General features: G+C 43.8%; 1 protein-coding gene across 3 annotated transcripts; it reads right to left on the bottom strand.

Annotated features, from left to right (window-relative positions):
• Positions 1–5,907: 5,907 nt before the first annotated feature.
• Positions 5,908–18,655, bottom strand: LOC124016465 (TNF receptor-associated factor 5-like). 3 transcript variants are annotated; one of them, XM_046332039.1, is made up of 11 exons: positions 18,502–18,655; positions 15,253–15,492; positions 14,380–14,443; positions 13,980–14,081; positions 13,651–13,815; positions 12,580–12,657; positions 11,640–11,714; positions 9,046–9,138; positions 8,784–8,924; positions 8,149–8,320; positions 5,908–7,835 (listed from the first exon to the last, which is right to left on the bottom strand). In XM_046332039.1, the coding sequence occupies exons 1-11, from the start codon at positions 18,567–18,569 to the stop codon at positions 7,234–7,236; spliced, it is 1,800 nt and encodes a 599-aa protein (XP_046187995.1). In that variant the 5' UTR covers positions 18,570–18,655; the 3' UTR covers positions 5,908–7,233. The 3 variants fall into 3 exon arrangements, with proteins under 3 accessions (XP_046187995.1, XP_046187996.1, XP_046187998.1); XM_046332040.1 differs by having other exon boundaries at positions 15,253–15,546; positions 18,502–18,605; XM_046332042.1 differs by lacking the exon at positions 15,253–15,492.
• Positions 18,656–19,339: the final 684 nt, after the last annotated feature.

Genomic DNA, 19,339 nt, shown 5'->3' on the forward strand with positions numbered 1-19,339 from the left:
GCACATAAGTGTTATGCATGTAAACACAATGTAAGGGAAAAAAGCATGTAACAAACTTAAAATAAAACACAGTACTTTGAAACATTTACATTTAAGTCATTTAGCAGACGCTCTTATCCAGAGCGACACTGCATATAATTCAAGAAGATCTAATGCGCATTCCCATTATACTTATTGGGATGAAATGGTTGGAATGCAGATTCTGCCTTGTCATTTCACTGGTAAATATAATTATCATTACAATTGACAGTGAGAAATGGGAAGGTAGGGTGACCACAGAAATGGGTGGGTAAAGGTAAAGAAACACATTGCCAGGATGTGATTCGGATCTTCAGCTCGGGGGAAGGGGCTTCCAGGGGAACTGACAGGGCGGAACAGGGCGATTACCTTCAGATCTGCAGCCTCAGCCTACAAAATATGGAGCCAAACATTATGCATTCATTGATAAATAGCCGTATTGAATGAGAACAGTTTTAATGCATAAATCAAATGCATGTTAACTTTAGCTTTCTGTGAGACCAAATGATCATGCCTTCATTATACAGCAACTGTCTGTTGTATATGCTTAGTTCTCAGTGTGAAGATATGAGAGACATATATCAAGAGCTTCTAAAGATAGAGTGGGGCAAAAAAGTATTTAGTCAGCCACCAATTGTGCAAGTTCTCCCACTTATAAAGATGAGAGAGGCCTGTAATGTTCATCATAGGTACACTTCAACTATGACAGACAAAATGAGAAAAAAAAATCCAGAAAATCACATTGTAGGATTTTGAATGAATTTATTTGCAAATTATGGTGGAAATTAAGTATTTGGTCAATAACAAAAGTTTATCTCAATACTTTGTTATATACCCTTTGTTGGCAATGACAGAGGTAATTTCTGTAAGTCTTCACAAGGTTTTCACACACTGTTGCTGGTATTTTGGCCCATTCCTCCATGCAGATCTCCTCTAGAGCAGTGATGTTTTGGGGCTGTTGCTGGGCAACACGGACTTTCAACTCCCTCCAAAGATTTTCTATGGGGTTGAGATCTGGAGACTGGCTAGGCCACTCCAGGACCTTGAAATGCTTCTTCTGAAGCCACTCCTTCGTTGCCCAGGTGGTGTGTTTGGGATAATTGTCATGCTGAAAGACCCAGACAAGTTTTATCTTCAATGCCCTTGCTGATGGAAGGTTTTCACTCAAAATCTCACGATACATGGCCCCATTCATTATTTCCTTTACACGGATCAGTCGTCCTGGTCCCTTTGAGAAAAACAGCCGCAAAGCATGATGTTTCCACCCCCATGCTTCACAGTAGGTATGGTGTTCTTTGGATGCAACTCAGCATTCTTTGACTTCCAAACACGACGAGTTGAGTTTTCACCAAAAAGTTATATTTTGGTTTCATCTGACCATATGACATTCTCCCAATCTTCTTCTGGATCATCCAAATGCTCTCTAGCAAACTTCAGACGGGCCTGGATATGTACTGGCTTAAGCAGGGGGACACGTCTGGCACTGCAGGATTTGTGTCCCTGGCGGCATAGTGTGTTACTGATGGTAGGCTTTGTTACTTTGGTCCCAGCTCTCTACAGGTCATTCACTAGGTCCCCGTGTGGTTCTGGGATTTTTGCTCACCGTTCTTGTGATAATTTTGACCCCACAGGGTGAGATCTTGTGTGGAGTCCCAGATCGAGGAAGATTATCAGTGGTCTTGTATGTCTTCCGTTTCCTAATAATTGCTCCCACAGTGGATTTCTTCAAACCAAGCTGCTTACCTATTGCAGATTCAGTCTTCTCAGCCTGGTGCCGGTCTACAATTTTTTTCTGGTGTCCTTTGACAGCTCTTTGATCTTGGCCATAGTGGAGTTTGGAGTGTGACTGTTTGAGGTTGTGGACAGGTGTCTTTTATACTGATAACAAGTTCAAACAGGCGCCATTAATACAGGTAACGAGTGGAGGACAGAGGAGCCTCTTAAAGAAGAAGTTACAGGTCTGTGAGAGCCAGAAATCTTGCTTGTTTGTAGGTGACCAAATACTTATTTTCCACCATAATTTGCAAATACATTCATTCAAAATCCTACAATGTGATTTTCTGGATTTTTTTTCTCATTTTGTCTGTCATAGTTGAATTGTACCTATGATGAACATTACAGGCCTCTCATATTTTTAAGTGGGAGAACTTGCACAATTGGTGGCTGACTAAATACTTTTTTGCCCCACTGTAGCTTGCTGTATCTCTGAAAGAGAGCAAAATGAAACAACTCAAACAATTAACTTATGGCTAATAATTGGTAACTACTAGGTTTCCAGAATTAGTTCATTTGTCTTGCGCTGCAATACTACTGTTGGGATTTGTGTAGTCCACTAAACAATGGTTACAGTGTTACATATATTTTTCTTGTTGCGCTTGAGTGCCATTTTGTTGTACTCATCCCGGAAACATAGGCTGGCATTCAATAGAAGACACGGTACAGAGCAGCACATTGCATTTTACTTTTAAGGTTAATTTACGTTTGAGCCAACATGCACAGTGTTTACATTTAAGTCATTTAGCAGACGCTCTTATCCAGAGCGACTTACAAATTGGTGCCTTATGACATCCAGTGTCACTTAACAATAGTGCATCTAAAACTTAGGGGTGGGGTGAGAGGGATTACTTAACCTATTTAAAGAGGTGGGGTTTCAGGTGTCTCCGGAAGGTGGTGATTGACTCCGCTGTCCTTCGTGAGGGAGTTTGTTCCACCATTGCCAGGGCAGCGAACAGTTTTGACTGGGCTGAGCGGGAGCTGTACTTCCTCAGTGGTAGGGAGGCGAGCAGGCCAGAGGTGGATGAAAGTGCCCTTGTTTGGGTGTAGGGCCTTACTAGGCAGCACCATGGTCTTTGATAGCTTCAACTGGAAGCCAGTGGAGAGAACGGAGGAGCGGGGTCGTGAGAGAACAATCAGTTGAAGGGGTTTAATCATTGCAGTAATCCAGACGGGAGATGACAAGTGCCTGGATTTAATTGTTGAGGCATAATGCGGATGTTGTAGAGCATGAACCTACAGGAACGGGCCACCGCCTTGATGTTAGTTGAGAACGACAGGGTGTTGTCCAGGATCACGCCAAGGTTCTGGCGCTCTGGGAGGAGGACACAATGGAGTTGTTTGGCGAGATCACGGGCAGTCCTTAATCAGCTTGAGGTGGTGCGTCATCCACACTTATGTCTGCCAGACATGCAGAGATGCGAACTCAGAAGGGGGAAAGGAGAAGATAATTGTGTGTCGTCTGCTAGCAATGATAAGAGAGACCATGTGAGGTTATGACAGAGCCAAGTGACTTGGTGTATAGCGAGAATCCAAGAACAGAGCCCTGGGGGACATTTGAGGAGCAGATTGGTAGGAGACTGTCAGGTAGGACGCAACTAACGGAGATTCGGAGAGGGTGGAGAGGAGGATTGATGGTTCACAGTATCGAAGGCAGCCGATAGATCTAGAAGGATGAGAGCATAGCTGCGGATTCTTACAGAGGAGAGGTCTCAGTTGAATGACTAGTCTTGAAACCTGACTGATTTGGATCAAGAAGGTCATTCAGAGAGAGATAGCGGGAGAGCTGGCCAAGGACAGCACGTCTCAAGAGTTTTGGAGAGAAAAGAAAGAAGGGATACTGGTCTGTAATTGTTGACATCGGAGGGATCGAGTGTAGGTTTTTTCAGAAGGGGTGCAACTCTCGCTCTCTTGAAGACGGAAGGGACGTAGCCAACGGTCAGGGATGAGTTGATGAGCGAGGTGAGGTAAGGGAGAAGGTCTCCGGAAATGGTCTGGAGAAGAGAGGAGGGGATAGGGTCAAGCGGGCAGGTTGTTGGGCGGCCGGCCGTCACAAGACGCGAGATTTCATCTGGAGAGAGAGGGGAGAAAGAGGTCAGAGCACAGGGTAGGGCAGTGTGAGCAGAACCAGCAGTGTCGTTTGACTTAGCAAACGAGGATCGGATGTCGTCGACCTTCTTTTCAAAATGGTTGACGAAGTCATCTGCAGAGAGGGAGGAGGGGGGAGGGGGCGGAGGATTCAGGAGGGAGGAGAAGGTGGCAAAGAGCTTCCTAGGGTTAGAGGCAGCAGCTTGGAATTTAGCGTGGTAGAAAGTGGCTTTAGCAGCAGAGACAGAGGAGGAAAATGTAGAGAGGAGGGAGTGAAAGGATGCCAGGTCCGCAGGGAGGCGAGTTTTCCTCCATTTTGCCCGGAGCCCTGTTCTGTGAGCTCGCAATGAGTCATCGAGCCACGGAGCGGGAGGGGAGGACCGAGCCGGCCTGGAGGATAGGGGACATAGAGAGTCAAGGGATGCAGAGAGGGAGGAGAGGAGGGTTGAGGAGGCAGAATCAGGAGATAGGTGGGAGAAGGTTTGAGCGGAGGGAAGAGATGATAGGATGGAAGAGGAGATTAGCGGGGGAGAGAGCGAAGGTTGGGACGGCGCGATACCATCCGAGTAGGGGCAGTGTGGGAGGTGTTGGATGAGAGCGAGAGGGAAAAGGAAGGCAGTGGTCGGAGACTTGGAGGGGAGTTGCAATGAGGTTAGTGGAAGAACAGCATCTAGTAAAGATGAGGTATTGCCTGCCTTGTTAGGGGGAAGGTGAGAGGGTGAGGTCAAAAGAGGAGAGGAGTGGAAAGAAGGAGGCAGAGAGGAAAGAGTCAAAGGTAGACGTGGGGAGGTTAAAGTCGCCCAGAACTGTGAGAGGTGAGCGTCCTCAGGAAAGGAGCTTATCAAGGCATCAATATCTCCGAGGGAACCTGATAAATGATAAGGATGTTAAGCTTGAAAGGGCTAGTAACTGTGACAGCATGGAATTCAAAGGAGGCGATAGACAGATGGGTAAGGGGAGAAAGAGAGAATGACCACTTGGGAGAGATGAGGATCCTGCCACCACCCCGCTGACCAGACGCCCGGGGTGTGCGAGAACACGTGGGCGGACGAAGAGAGAGCAGTAGGAGTAGCAGTGTTGTCTGTGGTGATCCATGTTTCCGTCAGGGCCAAGAAGTCGAGGGACTGGAGGGAGGCATGGGCTGAGATGAACTCTGCCTTGTTGACCGCAGATTGGCAGTTCCAGAGGCTACCGGAGACCTGGAACTCCACGTGGGTCGTGCGCGCTGGGACCACCAGAGTAGGGTTTGCCACGCGGTGAGGAGCGTTTGTATGGTCTGTGCAGAGAGGAGAGAACAGGGATAAACCGACACATAGTTGACAGGCTACAGAAGAGGCTACGCTAATGCAAAGGAGATTGGAATGACAAGTGGACTACACTCGAATGTTCAGAAAGTTAAGCTACGTAGCAAGAATCTTATTGACTAAAAATGATTAAAATGATACAGTACTGCTGAAGTGTTAGCTGGCAGTGGCTGCGTTGTTGACACTACACTAATCAAGTCGTTCCGTTGAGTGTAATAGTTTCTGCAGTGTTGCTATTCGGGGCTAGCAGGCTAGCTAGCAGTGTTGTTTACGTTACGTGCTCAATAGATGGGAACCTAGAAAATCGCTCTAGACTACACAATTATCTTTGATACAAAGACGGCTATGTAGCTAATAGCTACGATCAAACAAATCAAACCGTTGTACTGTAATGAAAATGAAGTGAAAATTGATACAACCTGTGAATGCGATTCGGGTAGTTGAGTTCTATACAGAAGATTAGCGTTGGCTAGCTGTTGGCTAGCTAGCAGAGTCACCTACGTTAAGGACGACAAATAGCTGGCTAGTTAACCTCGGTAAATTAAGATAATCACTCTAAGACTACACACTCTAAACCTAAACAACACAATTATCTTGGATACGATGATACGATGATACGAAGACAGCAAAGACAGCTATGTAGCTAGCTAACACTAAACTAATCAAGTCGTTCAGTTGTGGGTTGTGGGTTGTGTCGTGGAAAATTCATACTGAGACTTTGTAATTTGTTCAAACAATCATCTTCATTTAATATTCATTAATTGTTGCAATAATGAGACTAGTCAACCCAACACACTCGACTGTTGGGCCTAGTAGCCTAACTTTTACAGATAATGCAGCGTTTTTATGTAACTGATACTAAGTCATGGCTGGATCCACCCCTCCCATGCAGATTGGGGGCACCATAAGCCACTTTGGGTTTATCCTGTGGTCATCTGCCTCTGGTGTTGTTTCCCAGATGCAAGAAGGACTAGATACAATAAGGGTTTTGTTTTATTCCTCCAGGCTCTCTCTCCTGGTTACACCCACCACATTTATCTATGAAATGCCAGCTGTAGGTTTTTAGGCTCCTCTCAATTCACACAGACATGTAATAGAACATAAATGTCACACTATTAGTTAAGTATATTAATATCAAACAGATCAGGTAAATGTCATTTTTCTATCACAGTTGTTGAATTGGCATCTGGGCATGACATTTAAGAAAAAACAAACTACACTCTTTAGACACCCGATCCTCAAATTGTAAAAAAAAAATACTAAAAAGGGTGTGATTAGCTAATAATTTTCTTTAATATAGACCCTTCCCCCAATAAGTTTGCCATTGGAGGGAATTCAAGGTCCTTATAGGTCTTATTTTCAAGGTGGTAACACAATGACATAGAACCTACATTACTTTTGTTTACTTTATAGCATTAAAAATAATGTCACTTCAACTCTACTCATCACTACTTGAACAAGCACGTTTGGTTTCCCTAATTACTTTAAACAAAAACAATCATTTATAAACAAAACGCATGGATGATTGTTATGCATGTACCACAAAATTTAAGAAAAAACACATGTAACAATTCACTCAATGATAACACCTTATAATAACTTTAATGAATAAGCATTCTTACTTTTATAACGTTTACATTTCTAAATAATGTATATAAACCTTCAACGTACATTGGCTTATTCAGTAAAGTTATTACAATTACATCAACTACTTTTTAACAGCTGTCCATTAATCCCTGAGATGTCATCAATTGACAATTAATAGATTGCATGCTCTCTGATTGTAGGACTTTACCACAAAATACAATATATGTGGGGAGCATTAACACTTGAATCCTCAGTGAACATATACAAGCAGTCTGCAGACAAGGCTAAAGCAATAAAAAAATGTAAATACTTCACTGCAATATGTGGGGGAAAAATGCATGGATTTGCTGACACTTTCTGTTTGCTAAATTTGGAGTACAGCTGAAGCATTGGCCTGCACTGTGCTTTGAAGCATTAGCTAACTGTTTTTGAAATGATCTCAAACCAGTTCTTTAAGGCCCCTCTACAAGTCCTCCAAACCGCTCGTGTCTACTTTGACCTTAACAAAGAGCGTATCGTCTCTCACGTATATGGCGTTCTTGGGTGTCTCCAGCTGGGCATGCGAGGCAAAGCACTGGAAACCAGAAGCCACATTGGTGGGGGCGTTGGCAGTTGCAGCGGCCGAGCCGGGCCGGTGGAAGCTGGTGTTTTCTGGGTCGGGTTTGAAACTCATAGTCAGGTGGTTGTTGGTGCCGCTCTGGTCCAGCACTGACAATGACACAGGCTGTCTGAAGGGCCAGGGCAGGAGGGGGTCGAAGTCGCCCCTCATGAGGACCACGTAGAGAGACAGGTGGGTGTCCCGGCCGGCCCCGTCGCCGTTCAGGTAGGCCCTGGCGGCCATTTTGTAGCCACTGCGGCCCGTGTGGAAGGGCGCGCTGCTCAGGCACGGTCCCTGGCCTTGAGACCCGGCCTCCTTTCTCTTGCGGTAGTCGCGGAGCTTCCAGATGAGCTTGCCGTCGTACGAGGTGGACTCGAGCTCTCTGAAGTGCTCCTCGTTGCACTCCAGCTGCGCCGTATGGATGCTGAGGAGGCGTGAGTGGCGCATGTAGGTCTCCTTCAACTCCCCTGGGGGAAAGATGGGCGATTACATTTTTTATATTTAATTAATCCACAAGTAATTTTAATAAATGTCAGTACAATGTTAATTATTTGCTCATAATCGCTCAAAAGCTTTAAAGACATAAGATCATTGGCCTAACAGTTTTTGTGGAATATGCTGCCAAAGACAGAGGCAGTTTTACCATAATTCAAATAACCCAGTTACATTTCACAAGACCCACTTTTCACACTTCATGGGCTTACTGTCGGTGGAAACCATAAGAATGATTTCTAATCCACCTTTAGTTCACCCAGACCATTAAGGACCTCCTCCACTCACCCAGGTGATCTTTGAGCCCCTCCGTGACGGACACCTGCTGTCTGAGGGCGTCCAGGGATTTTCTGATTTGGCCCAGTTCCTCCCGGGCCACACCAGGGCCAAACACGCTGGATAGCTCCTCGAGCTGGAGCTGGACGCTGGAGATGTGATCCCGCTGCTCCTCCAGAGACCTCTGTACATGGACGACCAGAAAACGGTAACACTTTATTTTCAGTACTAGTATTTACATGGGTAGTGTTCATAATCATTAGGCACCAAACAAAATGTTTTAAAACGTTTTCTGTTGCATGCCCTCAAACACAATAATTACAGGTAGTCTCTCTTCTCATGAGAATCCTAAAGTTTTGATTCCTATGACCAAAGGATTATATTAATTGCAATGTGTGAATGAATGATTCCTGCTTCTTACCTGCACTGCAGAAAGAGTGCATTATTTCCATAAATATTTTTAAGGTATTTTCAGATTTTTTTAACAGAGAGAAGATGCAAGTGGGGAAAGACTGAGAGTGGCTGTGTAAAAGGGCAGTAGGCCAGATTCAAACGTATACCTACACCATAGAAATGCTGCAACATTACCACTAGACCAGCCAGGCCTCTGGGTGTTGTATTGGTTACAATACAGTACTGCTTCTTACCTGTACTGCAGACAGGGTGTTGTCACATCGGCTGACCTGCTGGGCCAGTGGGTGGACCTTCTTCTCCAGACCGCTGACCTGGCGGCTCCTCTCCTGGAGCTCCTTGTGCCTCAGCAGCACCTCCTGCTGGAGGATTGCCATCTGCCGGGTCAGAGGAATGGTCTAAGTCTCCAGGTACAACTTGCCCTTTGGTACATTGATCTAGGCACTATAAGGGCTGAATCCTAAATTGAGAAAGGTTCTGGGTAGTGATTGGTCCTACCTGTGTCTCCAGCTTGGTGTTGCTCCCCAGAACCAGGAGGATATGGTCATTGAGAGCAGTTTCCTCATGAACTTGAACTTGGGCTCTCCTCTCCTGTCCACACAGAAAGAAATAACAATTAGTTGTGTGGCAATCATCTGTTGCCATACAACTGCCTGTCATGTCTAGACATGTTTAGGAATGATATGCCAAACAATGACATACAAATTATAACACTCATTATACATACTGTATTGACATTAACTTGTCACGATGGGTAAGGCTGATGTTTGAATTCCATGCTGTCACAGTTACCAGCCCTTTCAAGCTTAACATCCTTATCATTTATCGCCCTCCAGGTTCCCTCGGAGAGTTCATCAATGAGCTTGATGCCTTGATAAGCTCCTTTCCTGAGGACGGCTCACCTCTCACAGTTCTGGGCGACTTTAACCTCCCCACGTCTACCTTTGACTCATTCCTCTCTGCCTCCTTCTTTCCACTCCTCTCCTCTTTTGACCTCACCCTCTCACCTCCCCCCCCTACTCACAAGGCAGGCAATACGCTCGACCTCATATTTACTAGATGCTGTTCTTCAAATAACCTCATTGCAACTCCCCTCCAAGTCTCCGACCACTACCTTGTATCCTTTTCCCTCTCGCTCTCATCCAACACCTCCCACACTGCCCCTACTCGGATGGTATCGCGCCGTCCCAACCTTCGCTCTCTCTCCCCTGCTACTCTCTCCTCTTCCATCCTATCATCTCTTCCCTCTGCTCAAACCTTCTCCAACCTATCTCCTGATTCTGCCTCCTCAACCCTCCTCTCCTCCCTTTCTGCATCCTTTGACTCTCTATGTCCCCTATCCTCCAGGCCGGCTCGGTCCTCCCCTCCCGCTCCGTGGCTCGACGACTCATTGCGAGCTCACAGAACAGGGCTCCGGGCAGCCGAGCGGAAATGGAGGAAAACTCGCCTCCCTGCGGACCTGGCATCCTTTCACTCCCTCCTCTCTACATTTTCCTCCTCTGTCTCTGCTGCTAAAGCCACTTTCTACCACTCTAAATTCCAAGCATCTGCCTCTAACCCTAGGAAGCTCTTTGCCACCTTCTCCTCCCTCCTGAATCCTCCCCCCTCCTCCCTCTCTGCAGATGACTTCGTCAACCATTTTGAAAAGAAGGTCGACGACATCCGATCCTCGTTTGCTAAGTCAAACGACACCGCTGGTTCTGCTCACACTGCCGTACCCTGTGCTCTGACCTCTTTCTCCCCTCTCTCTCCAGATGAAATCTCGCGTCTTGTGACGGCCGGCCGCCCAACAACCTGCCCGCTTGACCCTATCCCCTCCTCTCTTCTCCAGACCATTTCCGGAGACCTTCTCCCTTACCTCACCTCGCTCATCAACTCATCCCTGACCGCTGGCTACGTCCCTTCCGTCTTCAAGAGAGCGAGAGTTGCACCCCTTCTGAAAAAACCTACACTCGATCCCTCCGATGTCAACAACTACAGACCAGTATCCCTTCTTTCTTTTCTCTCCAAAACTCTTGAACGTGCCGTCCTTGGCCAGCTTTCCCGCTATCTCTTTCAGAATGACCTTCTTGATCCAAATCAGTCAGGTTTCAAGACTAGTCATTCAACTGAGACTGCTCTTCTCTGTATCACAGAGGCACTCCGCACTGCTAAAGCTAACTCTCTCTCCTCTGCTCTCATCCTTCTAGACCAATCGGCTGTCTTCGATACTGTGAACCATCAGATCCTCCTCTCCACCCTCTCCGAGTTGGGCATCTCCGGCCCGGCCCACGCTTGGATTGCGTCCTACCTGACAGGTCGCTCCTACCAGGTGGCGTGGCGAGAATCTGTCTCCTCACCACGCGCTCTCACCACTGGCACCATTATACATAACCTATGTGTCTGGTCCTTCTGTAGCTCAGTTGGTAGAGCATGGCGCTTGTAACGCCAGGGTAGTGGGTTCGATCCCCGGGACCACCCATACGTAGAATGTATGCACACATGACTGTAAGTCGCTTTGGATAAAAGCGTCTGCTAAATGGCATATATTATTATTATTATTATTTACATTCCTGTTAGTGAGCATTTCTCCTTTTCTAAAATAATCCATCCAGGTGTGGCATATCAAGAAGTTGATAAAACAGCATGATCATTACACAAGTGCACCTTGTGCTAGGGACAATAAAAAGTCACTCTAAAATGTGCAGTTTTGTCACACAATACAATGTCACAGATGTCTCAAGTTTTGAGGGAGTGTGCATTTGACAAGCTGACTGCAGGAATGTCCTCCAGAACTGTTGCCAGATAATTTTGTTAATTTCTCTACCGTGAGCCACCTCCAACGTTGTTTAGAGAATTTGGCAGTATGTCCAACTGGCCTCACAACCTCAGACCACGTGTAACCATGCCAGTCCAGGACCTCCACATTGGGCTTCTTCACCTGTGGGATCGTCAGAGACCAGCCACACGGACAGTATTTCTGTCTATTTCTATCATTGCGACTTTGGAGCTTCCAGCCCAACCAATAAATTGAGATTGTCCGACTACAACTAGATTTCCTTTGGCGTAGAATTAGAATTTAAAGCACAGAGTGGGAAAATATGTCCACCAACCCGGACAAAGCAGCCATATTTCTTAAAAACACAGTCCGTCTGCACCTCAGGACACTGGTCAGCATGGTCTTCAAGCTGTGTGATAGAGAGTACATTAAAAGCAAAGAGGTGTTAGTCAGAGAGGGAAAGTGAGGGGGAGGGTATAAAAAGGTGAAAAAGAGAGGGGAGAAGAGAAGTCAGACAGAAAATGATAAGTGAGATTGGGTGAGATGTAGAATCAGGAACCAAATTAGTTCTACACACTCATACAGTTCTACACACTCATACAGTTTTACAAACAGCTGTAAAGTGTATTATACACCAAGTGTACAAATCATAAGGATCACTTTCTAATATTGAGTTTCATCCCCTTTTCTTTCATCCCCTTTTCCCCCCAGAACAGCCTCAATTTGCTGGGGCATGGACTCCACATGGTGTTGAACGTGTTCCACAGGGATTTTGGCCCATGTTGGCTCCAATGCTTCCCACAGTTGTGTCAAGTTGGCTGGATGTCCTTTGGGTGGTGGACCATTCTTGATACAGACAAACTGTTGAGCGTGAAAAACCCAGCAGCGTTGCAGTTCTTGACACTCAAACCGGTGTGCCTGGCACCTACCCCGTTCAAAGGCACTTACATCTTTTGTCTTGCCCACTTACCCTCTGAATGGCACACATACACAATTCATGTCTTAAGAATACTTCTTTAATTTGTCTCCCCTACACTGATTGAAGTGGATTTTTACAAGTGACATCAATTAGGGATCATTGCTTTCACCTGGATTCACCTGGTCAGTCTGTCATGGAAAGAGCAGGTGTTCCTAATGTTTTCTACAATCAATGTATGTGCTTGTGGCAAAATGTCAAGGAATATAGAAAATCCTTCTTCAAACAATAAATGAGCCTCTTCAAACAATACATTCAGCAAATAAAACAAATGTTATGGTCATATCTGAATATTTACCATGCATCTTTTAATCATCTGGGAGCATTTGTTGGGGCACTTGATTTCAACCTCTGGGCATGAATGCCTCTCATGATCCTGGTGGAACAGGACAGAAATAATAAGTGATTATTAAGAAGGATGTTCCTTCTTAGTGACTTACAGTATCATATCATAATAGACTGAAAAGAGCTTCGTTCAAGTGTTGTCAAAGGCACTTGTAGTTTTGTGAACTGTTAAGAGACTGCAGTAAGTGTGAGGGATTCAAACATACATTCAAGTCACTTGCGCCACCTGTTGGGAGAATTACTGTATGTAATTCCCAGACTGTAAAAATAATCTTTGGCTAAATGTAGTACAACCAAGGGTTAGAGAGGGAACACAGTTGAAGGACAATCCACTTCCTTAATATTACTTGTTATGATATGGGGGGTAGCATAGTGTTAGCAGAGAGTTAGGCAACACATTTCCAGGATACACTTCCACACTCCATCCCCAGGTGGCAGCAATCAGGTCTACATGCTGAGCTAAGCCTTGAGAAACACATCAGGTGCAGCCAATTAAAGTGATTGTCAGTCAGAGAAAGAGAGGAGGCCAGAAGCCCCCCAGCCACCCTTTTGTTTGTTTCTTTGTGTTAGTTAACCTCTTTGAATGGGCAGGCCTTTTCGTAGTTTGGTACATATTTATTTTGTCACCATCTGAACAAATAATAATAGCTGGGACTGGCTGACCAAAAGATCAAGAGGGAGCTGGCCTTGGACCTAAGTTAAGGTAGCTGTGTCCGGGGTACATGCATTCAACACCTAGGTGCATACAGTGATTTTTCATGTACTGTATATGCACTTAAATCCGGTTACCTAGGCCTAAGACACCTAGACATAACAGGTGCAGCAAAATCAGTAGGCTAGTTATGGGTTTCATAACAGAGTAAAAATACTATGTTGAGCCTGAGGACCGTTCCACCATCTTAGAAAATCCCAAATAAACCACCGGGGACAACAGCAAATCGAAAGTCCTCATATCATAAAACGTAAACCCTGACCATTGCAAGAGTAAGAACATATTAAAACAGTCAATTCCTCTGGCATTCACCTCGAGCTGGCAGCATGTGTAAGGATGCTTGCAGTAGTGACAGGGCTCCATACGGTAGGAGCAGCTGATTCTGAGGTGCTCCTGCAGGTCCTTACGTTGCATGGTCTCACTGCAGCCTGCATTGTAACACTGCAATGACTCAAACTGACATGCCTGTAGATGCTCCTGAGAAAGAGAGGGAATGTATACAATGTATTAAATGTTTGGTCATGTTGCTGTCTGAGCATTTGTTAATGATTTATTTTACAGTCCTGTTTTAACTGATGTTTTCTCTCATTTACTACAGCAACGGGTAACATTTTGTACTTGTGGTGTCTTGTGGGATTTACCTGCAACCGACATAATGTCATTCTGTGGGAGCAGTTGGGGGAGTTTGTGCAGTAAACTTCTAAATTTGAGATCTCCCTTTTGCAGCAATTGTCTTGGAAAACCTGCAGGAAACGGTACAATTGTGTAGTATTGTTTTACATTTCAAGACACTCATGATTGTTTAATTTCTGTCAATAAAATTTTTTGTCTTACAAATTAAGTAGGTTGGGTGTCTTAAAGTTTCATGAAAAGTAAAACCCCCAAAATATTTTTATGTACCAGTGAAAATGCAAAGTAGACATCAGTTGTGTTATCAGTAAAACTGTACTCTGCGAAAGTAATTCTGAATAAAGTATGCCTAAAGTATTTCTTCATATATTTAGCTTTCTTCCCAAATGAACCATGGTTTCTTAATCTCACCTCATCAGATTTGATCAAACCTCTGTCCAAAGGACAGGCAGGGGTGGTGGCTGGGGAGTTTTCCCTGCACAAAAGAGAGCATCACATTTCAATATGATTGCTGACTTTTAACTTATGACATATGCTACCTACAGTATCAAAGAATGGCCCTTTAGCTCAATGGGCTAACACATGATTAAATAGTAAATTCAGAATTGTGTAACTTGATTAATTCACAACTTTAAAATATATATATATATATATTTAAAGGCCGAATCACTTGAAATCAACTACAATCCACTCCATAATTTGGTTTGATGTTACTTTATGGTCATGTGGCCATTAAAAAAAACAATGCTCAAATGCTTTCATTTCCAATCTTGTGGTGGCTGAAGTTTGCAGTGGCAGTTAAAAAAAAAAGCACGGATTCATTTCTCCTGGCCCATGGACTACTTTCAGGGTGAGAAACCACCTAACTGACGACACTCTTATCCGGAGCAACTTCTAGTAGTGACAGTGTACATTTTCGTACAGGTCCCCCATGGAAATCGAACCCACAACCCTGGCGTTGTAAGTGCTGTTCTCTACCAACTTCCCCTTTAAATTGTGACAGATCTTGCACAATTGAGGGCTGGTAATTGAGGGCTGGTAATTGAGGGCTGATTCCAGTTCAATTTCAGTCAGCTTGGAGACATATTTTTTTACTTAAACAATAATACAATCTTCAGAGGGGAAAGGACCATTGTCAAATCACAAATAGAATTTCGATTCAACTCCTAGACTGACTGGAATTAAAATGGATTTGACCCCCCCCCCCCCCATACCGCTCATCACTGTGTAAATTAACTCATAACATGCAGTAAATGGCTGTTTTGTTATCACTACTGTTCTTACAGGAGCCCTTGGATGCAGCGGTAGCAGAAGATGTGTCCGCAGCCAGTTTGGTGTGGGTTGAGAACTACTCCTTTACAGGTGGGACAAACATAGTGCTCTTCCAGCTTCTTCACAAACTTCAAACTGTGCTGCACTGCAGTCAAGTCCAATTCCCACGGTCCTGCCACTCCCGAATTCTGCCTGGAGAGTCCTCCGGATCCACTCGGGTCACTCTCCTTTGTTGCCATGGCAATCTGTAGGCTGACAGGTGTGCGGTAGATGTTGGACAGTTTGTAGACCTATGCAAATGTACATCTACAAAGACTCTGACATTAACATTTCCTATTCCAGAAGTTCTGCAATTGACTGACTACCTGCATGACTTTAACATTCAGAAAATCCCATTCAAAGCTCTCCATAATGAGATATAGTCCAAACATTTGTGCATGAAAGTGTTTAGTAAATAGGGGGAGGGGTTTATGTAATATCCCCACATTTTAAAACAAACCTATCTTTTTTAAGGAGTTTATTCACATGGACTTATAACCAGGGCCGTAGCTACATATGAGGACACCGAGGTCTGGACCTCCTGTAATATTTTTTAATACAAATAAATACATTGTCAGTCACTTAATTAGACCATGACTGTTAACCTTTTTTAGATTGGTAAATGAGTCGTTAGTCTAGCCAGCTAAACTTTCATGGCTGAATTACCGACCCGGATCGCAAAGCATGTACCCAGGGGTCCTGACATCCAAAGGGCCCACATTCGTTCTGGTAGTCACTCTCGTATCATACAAACATGGCAAAACATGTAGAATTGCATGAAATTGTCTGTAACACTACAACAAATCTGTAAAAACGTATTTGTTGACCTTTTTGTAAATAAAATACTTTTTCTGCCAACAGATCCCTCTGTACATATACAATTATAGTTTTGAATTCCGGTGCTGAGTTGATGCGAGTTAAGTGTAGTGGCTAATTGTTTAGCTAATATGCTTTAGTTGAATTCAGAAGTTTACATGCACCTTAGCCAAATACATTTAAACTCAGTTTTTCACAATTCCTGATGTTTAGTCCTAGTAAAAATTCCCTGTCTTAGGTCTTTTAGGATCACCGCTTTATTTTAAGAATGTGAAATTTCAGAATAATGGTAGAGATTTATTTCAGCTTTTATTTATTTCATCACATTCCCAGTGGGTCAGAAGTTTACATATATTCAATTAGTATTTGGTAGCATTGCCATTTAAATGGTTTAATTTCATTTAAAAAAAAGGTCAAATGTTTCGTGTAGCATTCCACAAGCTTCCCACAATAAGTTGGGTGAATTTTGACCCCTTCCTCTGACAGAGCTGGTGTAACTGAGTCCTCCTTGCTCGCACACGCCTTTTCATTTCTGCCCACAAATATTCTATAGGATTGAGGTCAGGGCTTTGTGATGGCCACTCCAAAACCTTGACTTTGTTGTCCTTAAGCCATTTCGCCACAACTTTGGAAGTATGCTTGGGGTCATTGTGCATTTGGAAGACCCATTTGCGACCAAGCTTTAACTTTCTGACTGATGTCTTGAGATGTTGCTTCAATTATCCACATACTTTTCCTACCCCATGATGCCATCTATTTTGTGAAGTGCACCAGTCCCTCCTGCAGCAAAGCACCCCCACAACATGATACTGCCACCCTCCTGCTTCAGGTTTGGGATGGTGTTCATTGGCTTTCAAGCCTCGCCCTTTTTCCTACAAACATAATGATGGTTATTATGGCCAAACAGTTCTATTTTTGTTTCATCAGACCAGAGGACATTTCTCCAAAAAGTACTATATTTGTCCTCATGTGCAGTTGCAAACCGTAGTCTGGCATTTTTATGGTGATTTTGGAGCAGTGGATTCTTCCTTGCTGAGCGGCCGTTCAGGTTATGTCGATAAAGGACTCGTTTTACTGTGGATATAGATAATTTTGTACCTGTTTCCTCTAGCATCTTCACAAGGTCCTTTGCGTGTTGTTCTGGGATTGATTTGCACTTTTCGCACCACAGTAGGTTCATCTCTAGGAGACAGAACGCGTCTCCTTCCTTGAGTGGTATGACGGCTGCATGGTCCCATGTTGTTTATACTTGCGTACTATTGTTTGTACAGATGAATGTGGTACCTTCAGGCGTTTGGAAATTGCTCCCAAGGATGAGAAGCTTCTAAAGCCAAGACATCATTTTCTGGAATTTTCAAAGTTGTTTAAAGGCTCAGTCAATTTAGTGAAGGTAAACTTTTGACCCACTGGAATAATCTGTCTGTAAACAATTGGAAATATTACTTGGGTCATGCACAAATTAGATGTCCTAACCGACTTGCCAAAACTATAGTTTGTTAACAGGAAATGTGTGGAGTGGTTTAAAAATGAGTCTTACTGACTCCAGCCTAAGTGTATGTGAACTTCCCGACTTCAAATGTATATGTTTGTAGATCGAGGTGAATGAAGCTACAGCAACCAATGTTATAATGGCTGGGGTCATTTTTGCTATTTTTGAGGTTCTCCAAATAGCAATTGAGTGTTTTTAAATTGTATAGAAATGCAGTTAATGAGCTTCAACTGTCTTACCATCTATTGAAATGGTGGCGGGGGTGCTTCCAGACCTCACTAAAACTCAGACCCTAAGCTACAGCCCTGCTTGTCGGGATGTTCAGAAAGGCATTAGTGTGTGGTAAAGTTTCCATCTTATAACGTGTTTAATGTTAAGTCAAGCAAATATTCCTTTGATTCTCAATCGGCACCCATGAAGGACCGTGGATTGTCTCATCAGAATCTCCCTTTCAGAAATCCCCCTAGCCTAGTGGCTGGTGGAATCAGCGATTCTGTCTTTGGGTTAACCCCCTCGCAGCCCGCGGCAAATCCTTAATGAGACAATGGACAATTAAGTAAAACATGGCTTATGTTGTATTATTACATTAACAGTTCGAGGGTATTCATTGACGTTATATTGAGAAAGACAAAAAGCCGCGACGGAATTATGCGCTCTTTGCAGCACTACAATTTCGGGGAATCCCCACTGCTGAAGACCAGCATAATTAATTATGATTCCAATAGATGAAAACATCATGATTATTACAAAAATAGATTATTTTAATGTTAACACGACATCCAAGGGAGTTCTGTATTTATATTGTTTAGTCAAAAAGGAACTCTGAAATTATTTTGCTTTCGTTTTCATAGCCTACATAATTAACAACCGCTGCATTGAAGATCTGAGCAGGCAGATCTTAACGTGTGCGTTCTTACCGTGTCTTTAAAAACGGAATGTGCGACGATGTTCTTGGTTTACTTTTGTAATTTACATCCACATTCATATGGCAAAAACGTCTGCACAGTACGGAGTGTGTAGCCCAGGCTATACGTCACAACTCGGCGTGCCGCAAATTCTATATGAGCGGAAAATGTTTCAGGAAGTGAATGTAACGGCACTGTGTTCACGGTTCACACCCTTTAAATGATCGTATCCTGAAACGCTGTCAAATAAAATGTATGGTTGGCACCTTGCATAGCCTCCCTGAATCGTATCGAGGTAGGGTGCTGAAGAAATTATCCCCTTTTTATGCATCCACAGGTTTAAAATGGTATTTGCTGGAAATTGAGAGTTGAAAAATTGGGAAGTTTCAAGTTATTTTCAAATACATTGTGATAATTTAACTATAGGCCACAGTTCACGGAGCTAGTAGTTCGATCAAACCCAAACGTCAGTGGTGCTTATAATACTGCTATATTACAGGTTTGAGCATATAGAAATGTAATAAGTGGTCTAAAATAACATGCATACATTTAGAAATGTTGAGCACATTGATACTGCTTTTTAATATAACAAATACATTACAACAGAATCATGTAGGCCCTAGGCCTCGGAAGTCAAGGCCACCAAGAAGCACAGCTGATGTTTTTACATGCATGGCAAAACTGGTTGAATCAACGTTGTTTCCACGTAAGTTGAACCAATATAAAACTGATGAATCAACGTGAAACTGACTGTATTTGCAAAAAGTCAACGTAAGGGCATATTTTTTTTACACCCAACCTTTAACCTAAATCCAATGGCATGGTAACCAAAACTAGACCAACTGATGTC

Source organism: Oncorhynchus gorbuscha, linkage group LG26 (genome assembly GCF_021184085.1).
Source record: "Oncorhynchus gorbuscha isolate QuinsamMale2020 ecotype Even-year linkage group LG26, OgorEven_v1.0, whole genome shotgun sequence".
Lineage (NCBI taxonomy): Eukaryota > Metazoa > Chordata > Actinopteri > Salmoniformes > Salmonidae > Oncorhynchus > Oncorhynchus gorbuscha.